The sequence below is a fragment of the Panulirus ornatus genome, chromosome 15, assembly GCF_036320965.1.
Source record: "Panulirus ornatus isolate Po-2019 chromosome 15, ASM3632096v1, whole genome shotgun sequence".
NCBI classification, from domain to species: Eukaryota; Metazoa; Arthropoda; class Malacostraca; order Decapoda; family Palinuridae; genus Panulirus; species Panulirus ornatus.
This window is the reverse complement of record NC_092238.1, coordinates 2,755,683-2,763,808: the sequence shown is the minus strand read 5'-3', so window position 1 is coordinate 2,763,808 and position 8,126 is coordinate 2,755,683. Positions and strand designations below refer to the sequence as shown.

At 46.0% G+C, this 8,126-nt stretch overlaps 2 protein-coding genes across 8 annotated transcripts; both read left to right on the top strand.

Annotated features, from left to right (window-relative positions):
• The first annotated feature begins 1,082 nt into the window (after positions 1-1,082).
• Positions 1,083-8,036, top strand: LOC139753681 (acyl-coenzyme A thioesterase 3-like). Of its 7 annotated transcripts, none has more exons than XM_071670356.1 (5): positions 1,083-1,232; positions 4,001-4,185; positions 5,828-6,004; positions 6,182-6,476; positions 7,177-8,036. In XM_071670356.1, exons 1-5 carry the CDS (start codon positions 1,103-1,105, stop codon positions 7,365-7,367), a joined length of 978 nt encoding a protein of 325 aa, XP_071526457.1. In that variant the 5' UTR covers positions 1,083-1,102; the 3' UTR covers positions 7,368-8,036. The 7 variants fall into 7 exon arrangements, with proteins under 7 accessions (XP_071526457.1, XP_071526459.1, XP_071526460.1 ...); XM_071670358.1 differs by having other exon boundaries at positions 1,084-1,232; positions 6,182-6,410; XM_071670359.1 differs by having other exon boundaries at positions 1,088-1,211; positions 6,182-6,410.
• LOC139753886 (peroxisomal succinyl-coenzyme A thioesterase-like) lies at positions 7,370-7,951 on the top strand. Its single transcript, XM_071670843.1, has one exon. The coding sequence runs from the start codon at positions 7,370-7,372 to the stop codon at positions 7,949-7,951; it is 582 nt and encodes a 193-aa protein (XP_071526944.1).
• Positions 8,037-8,126: the final 90 nt, after the last annotated feature.

The window sequence follows — 8,126 nt, the reverse complement described above, 5'->3', positions numbered from 1 at the left end:
ACGTGGGGAAACTTCAGTAGAGCCTTGAGTCTTATATGTGTTATGGCCCTTATGTCTGTCTGTCTGTCTGTCTGTCTGTCTGTCTGGTTGTTGTTTATGTGTTTGTATATATGTATGTATGTATGTATGTCTATGTGTGTACGAATATGAGTGTGTGTATGTGTTCAACCATAGGTTTCAGTCACCTTTCAGGTAGATGTCATATCCTTGGTCAGCAAGCCTCCAGCTGTGTTCTTATCAGACGCACTCAGTAGATATTGAGAGATCTGTTTTTTGAGGAAGGCAAGCACCATCATACAAGACCAGATAAAGATTAAGAAAATAATTATCCTTTAAACATATATGAACATCATGGAGGGAATTTAGTCAAGTGTGAGTTATTGCATCCTCTCAAGTCTTGCTTAGATGAGATCTCTTCCCTTAGGAATTGTATTCAGTCTTATACATGCGATCCAGTACTGTGAGATGAGGACACATCACCAGGTTGTGTGCGCCACCGGCCCGTGTAATGGCAAGGCTTAGTCGCCGTCCTCAAGCACTCTTTATCATAAGTGCAGTGGAGCAAGAAGCTATCACTCAATCTGGTACACTGACACGTCAAAAAATGATTCACAAAAACTTGATTCTTAACGTTATGTCGACTCTTTCTTTATAAATTTACGTCATCCACTTGTTCATTCTCTTTTTTTTTTTTATATAGCTTCCTTGTTCCCCCACGAGCCGTAAAACCTCTCTACGCCTGGCTGTGTCCCGATTCCTTCAGTTCTAAATTCAAACCCAAGACGTGGTCAGTGTACAGGACACCAAGGATCACGCGGTATCACCTCCTCGGGAAAGCACAGAAGATGAGAGAGATAAGGATGACTCCCCAGATACCTTATCATTTGTGTTTATATTTGCTCAAGAAATATAAGGCGGAGAACTTTATTATATTCTTTATCATTACTTAAATGATACACTCTGATTTGCGGCCAAGTTCTCATGCGTGTGTAAGGGAAGGACACAATAGTGGAACACATTGTTTACCAGCCAGCAGCAGTTCGTGAGTGATTGCTGTGGTCATGTTGTCGTCCACGTCTCGTGCGTGAGATAAGATATTGTGATGACGTTGTTCCTCATGCCTGGTGAGAGGCTAGTGGTATTGGCGGAGCAGCAGTGGTCGAGACGCGTCGCCCACGGACGTTGTGTCAACTGGACCAGAGGACGTCGTTGTGAGCAGACACAACTGACAGGTGTTTACTGAGAGGCTAGTGAGTCTTCATGTATATGTGTGTGTGTTTGGGTGTGTGTGTGTGTATGTGTGTGTGTGTGGGTGTGTGTGTGTGTGTGTGTGTGGGTGGGTGGGTGTGGTGTGGCGGGCAGATGCAGAAGAGCCACTACCAAGGTCGTGTACTCCTGGCCAGTCATGATGAGGCAGCCAAGCCTCTCTACCAACACCCAGCTGGGATTCGGCCCAGGTAACACCGGATCGCCAACTCGCCAAAATAATATCAGAAAACGCGACGCAGAAGTGATGTGTGAAAACCCATTATTTTCCTCACGTGAACTATATGTTCTGTCATAGCCTGTGTTTACTTCAGTATGTCTTAGATGATGTAGCAGACTTTTTGAGTTATTTCAGCGTCCAGTTTAATTACTGGTATTGGTCAAGTTCTTATCAGACTGAATATAACTGTTGTATAGAACGAAGTCAATATATGAGACTGTCGACCATTTTTAGATATAGATCTGTGATGTCTAATAACATAAAACAACTGGTGGTAATAACCGCTCGAGTTGTGTTCGCTGAAATGAATATGATTTTTACAGATAGTGAAAATGTCGATATTATCAACATCTGTCAGTGTTTTAGAGAGGGAGTGAAATAAAGACCAGGTGGTTTCATGGATGACGTGTGTGAGTTGATTTGATTACACATATACACGTGCATCCATTCCACGTCCCTCCTCCTCCAGGTACTAGACATGTTATGATAACTGTAAGACTGAGTGTGTGTGTGTGTGTGTGTGTGTGTGTGTGTGTGTGTGTGTGTCCACTTTGCTCAGTTCATGGTATGCTGTATAGCCCAGTTGAGGGAAGGAGAATCACCCTTTTCGTCACCCTTTCTCCTTTCGTTCGCCCCCTCGCCAACCCCCCACAAGTTCCTCCCGCGTCATCAACACGTTCACATGACTTCCATGGGAGATGATACATAGAAAAACGAAGACAGTTTTGAATACTTCTTGTGATATTTACATACTATGACTACAGAGGAGTTTAAATCAATGTCCTATGTATATTTAATGGCATACAAGATCCTTCTCATAATATGCTGCAAATGTAACCTTCACAACCCGTTTTCTGAACGATTTGACGTCCGGGGATGGTGAGGCAACTCCGTTGTTTTGCCGCTGGAGGCGCCTTGAGGACCGGATATGAGTTCCACAAAGCCTATTATTCACTGCCTCAAGAGCTGTGCTTTTGTGGCGTTGCTGATCGTGCCTGGCGCGGGCGGCGCTCACATTATACCATACCATTTCACGACACATACAGTCATCTGCACATCTTCATTGAGGCCAAGTCTGACACCAGTGTATGTGGGTTGTCTGTCAGCACACACACAAACACACAGTTGTCTGTAACTGTGCATGTATGAACATTGAACACGTTGAGACTTTGCCGACTTACACATGAATTTAGAGTTACGAGAAAGTAGTCTCGACTTGTGATAATGAGATTCTGTATTACACGTTTGTACTAGTTAATGGTCAACATGCCAGAGCGATACGGGAATTAGGAAATAGTAAAACGCTTGTGTTGCATGATACATGGCCACCGTACATGGGCCTTCTCCTACCCAACACAGACCACAAGACACCTCGACAGATTCTGCGTAACGAGTAGTGTGTGTGTGTGTGTGTGTGTGACTGATGATGTGAGGTCATGCGGTGTACCCCAGAGGCCAGGCTAAGTGGAGAGTGGTCAGTTGAGGACGCACCTGATCTGTAACCAGGAACTGATAACGCCTTCGTCACAGCACCGTCCCTGGGGTGACGCTGCTGTCTCGCCTGCTTCACCTGACGATTGCCTCCTTCAGAAAGACAGATCTTACACTCATGTCAGTATATCGTCCGTACTACGTTAGGTTTTTATATAGCCACTTCCCCGCTGGCAGATGTGCCGGAGGAAACGATGGGTGGAGAGGAGCCTTCTGTATTGCTATCCTCCCTCCATCTCTAGTGGTGAGTTGGCGAGGAGCCTTCTTGACCATACTCATTCCCTATCTGTAGACTGGGAATTTAGGATGCATTTACCGTCCTCCCGCAGATAACCTCGTCATAGACCATCAAGTTTATTGTTATGCGGCTTTTCCATGACCGACCATAACCCATCATCGCCATCATTATTATCAGTAATGTACCAATAGTGGCGATCTAATGGTCGACATGAAACAGAGACGATGCTCCTGATTGTGTCGGACATGCAACAAGTGGAGAACGACTTCAGAATAGCTGGATTCAGCTAAGCGTAACTGTGTTGGTTTGGTGAACCTATACATCACACAACGTTGTTTGGAAAGACTAATGTGTGATCATGTCGGTCACCATGGAAGATCACTGTATCATTCCTGGGAGTGGCACTATAACTTGACCTTTGACATGAGGAACGACCCACTTTAGAGAGAGAGAGAGGGTAACACTGCGGACCGAGTCAACACCTACATCATTTGCTGTCAGAGGTGACTGTGATTAACTAGCCTTTCCCGTGTGATGACCTTAACCTTTGACCTAATACGGTAGAAACTGTTCCATCAGAGGATATAAGCATGAATTGTGTGAATGTTTTAGTTTTTGTTCTTCGTGGACATGGAAACAAATGAATAGACGGTATATATATATATATATATATATATATATATATATATATATATATATATATATATATATATATATATATGAAGATCCCATGTGTTTATATCTATATCTTAACTGATGAATTATTGTTTCGACTTTCTCTCCAGGCATGGCAGACGAAGGCGCAGCAGGAGGTGCCACACGGGCCTCAGGGGGCACTGCGGACGTGGTGCTGGAGGTGTGTCCGCAGGAGTGTCTCCACGACGTCCGCACCGACATCCGCGTGTCTGGTCTGACGCCCAACACCTCATGCACCTTCAGGATGGACACCCACAACGACCAGGGAAGAAAGGTAATGTTTGGCGCTCCGTCATGACTTGTTCTCTCTCGAGGTCGTCTGGTCGTATGAGTGGTTGTGGCACTCGAGGTCGTCTGGTCGTATGAGTGGTTGTGGCACTCGAGGTCGTCTGGTCGTATGAGTGGTTGTGGCACTCGAGGTCGTCTGGTCGTATGAGTGGTTGTGGCACTCGAGGTCGTCTGGTCGTATGAGTGGTTGTGGCACTCGAGGTCGTCTGGTCGTATGAGTGGTTGTGGCACTCGAGGTCGTCTGGTCGTATGATCGTGCAGGTCGTGCGAACATGTGTGATTCTTCAGAATCTTGCATCGGCCACATCTGTCCTGGAGTCATTGTCTTTCAGTGAAGATGTTCATCTCGTAATCGTTCCGTTTACCATTTTCGGTTAATTCAAATAAGTAACAAAAAAAGAAAAAAGAAAAGGAGAAAAAAGATTATCAGTACGGCGAATATATTTTCTTTTTTCTTTTTTTGTAACATATGTCAGCTAGAGCTACTGATTTGTTGACTGAGTGCATGATGTCTGATCCACATGACTGAATGCATGATGACTGGTCCACGTGACTGAGTGCATGATGACTGATCCACGTGACTGAGTGCATGATGACTGATCCACGTGACTCAGTGCATGACGACTGATCCACGTGACTGAGTGCATGACGACTGATCTTCATGCACCAGGAGGACGTCAACATTTACTTATGTGATTATATGCATAAAGTACAGGGCAAAGGAGAAGCTGCTACACCACACACACACACACACACACACACACACACACACACACACGGGTAGATGAGGCTCAAGTAGATTATCTAAATTCCTTAGAATTTCCCCCATATCCCTCCTTCCCCCTCCCCCCTCCCTCCTCGAGAAATTATCTTCTATTTCTAATTATAAGAATAAGGCAACTTGCACGAACAACGTTAACAAAACTGTAACACAATCAAGTGGACTTTGAAGCAAGACTGACCTTTCTCTCCCAGAACGTGATATATAGAACCACATAGCGACATGGATGTAAGAATGGAAGACACGTCACACATGTTTCAGTCACACCAGAAAGGAAATTCTGTTACGAAAACAATGGTTGGTGAGTGGGTGAGTGTCCGTCATCTGCAGCTCCCGGGGAAGCAAGACTTTAGCTGATATTTAGGATGAGAATAACCCTTGTTTACACAAGAAATGCAGTGGTACCTCATTATGTAGTCGTGGGAAGTTCCTCTGTCTCCTTTGGACAGAGGCCGATCGAAATCTGGCCTAGCATACCCTACTGGGGGCATCATGCGTCACACAGTTATATTACCCATATCTTTGGAAATGCTGTACATACACCATTAAAGATACACTGCATACAACATGAGAGATAATAAGCATATGAAAGATAGAGCTACAGACGAATAGTGTCAGCCCAGCCACCGACTGCGTTAGTGTTATCAAAAGTGATGAGTGTTACATGAGCAGCCTCAGGCGTACGTGTGTTGGGCCACTCGATACCGGACGGTAATAGTGGAGTGGGGTGGTGCCCAGCGATCATGAGGTTCGCTTCAAAGTCATTCTCTCTCTCTCTCTCTCTCTCTCTCTCTCTCTCTCTCTCTCTCTCTCTCTCTCTCTCTCTCATCCAGCCCTCCTCCAACAGTTCAGCTCCCACGCCCACTACGTGAGCGACGACCATGGGCGTGTGGACGTGGCCACCAGCGAGGCCGTGGGCGGCTCCTACACGGGCGTGTTTCCTGTTGGTCTCTTCTTGACCCTGCGGGAGAACCCTGATGAACGCCACAGGATGTTCAAGGACGATCCTACCACACCGTGGCAGGTAAAGGAAGTTCACACACACACACACACACACACACACACACACACACACACAGTTATGTTTACTGTTGTTACGTAAGACTTTATGATGTCCTGGCGGGTGAGGAAGGCTCTCCGTCGCATTTCTATATCGGGTGATGGTGTTGCCGACCCCCACATGAAACACATATATTTATAGATGAAGCTGGCGGTATTTGAGGGTCACTTGACACTGGAGGAGTCGGAGGCGGGGGAGGCAAGCGTGGCGAGCACGATGCTCTACCGTCACCTGATGAGGCCAGGGATGCGACGCATCCCCGTCCGCCAAGGCCGAATACTCGGGGTCCTCTACATGCCTCAGGGAGACGGCCCTTTCCCTGGCTTAGTGGATATCTTCGGCGTCAAAACTCTGCGGGAGTACAGAGCAGGTTCGTATGTTGTGCTGCGGGAGTGCAGAGCAGGTTCGTATGTTGTGCTGCGGGAGTACAGAGCAGGTTCGTATGTTGTGCTGTGTGCCAGACTAATTTGACCCCTATGTGGTCAGGAATATTCATATCATTCATTTCTTGCTAACGTCTACTTCTGATCGTTTTTACGAGGGAGCTGTTTTTATCATATTTTCATCACTCTTATCGGTATAGGCACAATGAGGGTTATAAGATTATTCTAATTTCTTGGAAGAGTAAGACTGATTTTATGAACAAACCTTCCGTTGCGCATGAATGCCCTCAAGTGACTCCCGGCCACATTTCGGAAATTCAAATTCAAACCATCGTCAGAAAGATGGCTACCGAGCACTTGGCTACTCCTAGTATTTTTCTCACCGGTTGTCATCTCTGCTCTGAATTTTCATTCCAGTGAAGTATGTATGCTGGTGGAAAGTATATTTTTCTGTGGTTCTTCATCAAGGGGGTAATCCCGCTGTTTACACCTAATGTTTTTCCTCTGCTGCAGAGCCGCTCCACATTTGTGTTAGTTGTTACAACGAGCTTAGGGGGAAGCGGATCAACCAAATTTTAGGAGAAGAATTTGTAAGAAAAGTATTCAGAAATAAAGTAGCGCTAGGAAAGTAGACATCATTGCATACACAACTAAGCAAAATGACTATAATCAATTAATCACCTAAGAAATGTCACTTTTGTCTGTAGATGTGGAATACATTTCAGCTGTTCTAACAGACTCGCATTTTGACAGCCATGCTGGCCTCCAGAGGCTTCGCTTCCTTCGCCCTCTGCCTTTACAACTGCGAGGACCTACCTAAGGAGCCGGAAGTTTATGAGCTAGAATACTTCGAGGAAGCTGTGGAGTTCCTGCTGTCTCAGCCCGAGGTCATCCCCGACCGCTGTGGCATCGTCAGCTCCAGTAAGGGGCGGAGTTTGGCCTAGCTATGGGAGTTTATCTGGACAAGGTGAAGGCAGTCGTTAGCATATGCGGCTCAGTAATTGCCACCGGGAACGACCTCACCTACCGAGGTCGGGAACTATGGAAAGGCTTCAAATTTCAGGGAGAACTTTTGAGTTGCGATTTGTCGAAGAGAACTACCTTGATTGAGAGTGTCATGCGGGATGTTCTCCGACACGACCACACGCATTTAATCCCAGTTGAGAAAGCCTCCGAAGACACACATTTCCTGATGGTGGCTGGGGATCAGGACACTACCTGCTCCAACTATGGCGTGGAGGCAGTCAGTCAGCGCTTGGAAATTTGCGGACGCGCAGATAAGGTTCACACCATAGTGTACCCCGGAGCTGGCCACATCATAGAGCCGCCATATAATACTCTGTGTGAACACAGTCATTATGCCATCGGCACTATAGTTTACTGGGGCGGGGAGGCTCAGGGACTGTGCCGCGCTGAGGAGGACTTGTGGCACCAGATCCGCTCCTGCCTGGCGCACCACGTCCGTGACCGTAGCCAATGGTATCAAGATCTCTTGCAAAAGAGCCGCACCAAGACAGATGTGGCTTAACAGTCATGGTTGCAAGAATAATTCTCTTACAAATGTTTAGCTGAAACAAGTATACAAGTATATAACAATTACTGGTGTATTTAAATTTGTTTCATTTCGTTACACACTCGATACATGATTACCTCTTATGATGGCTAATGGATAGATATTTAGTTTGAACAGAACATAAGGAAGT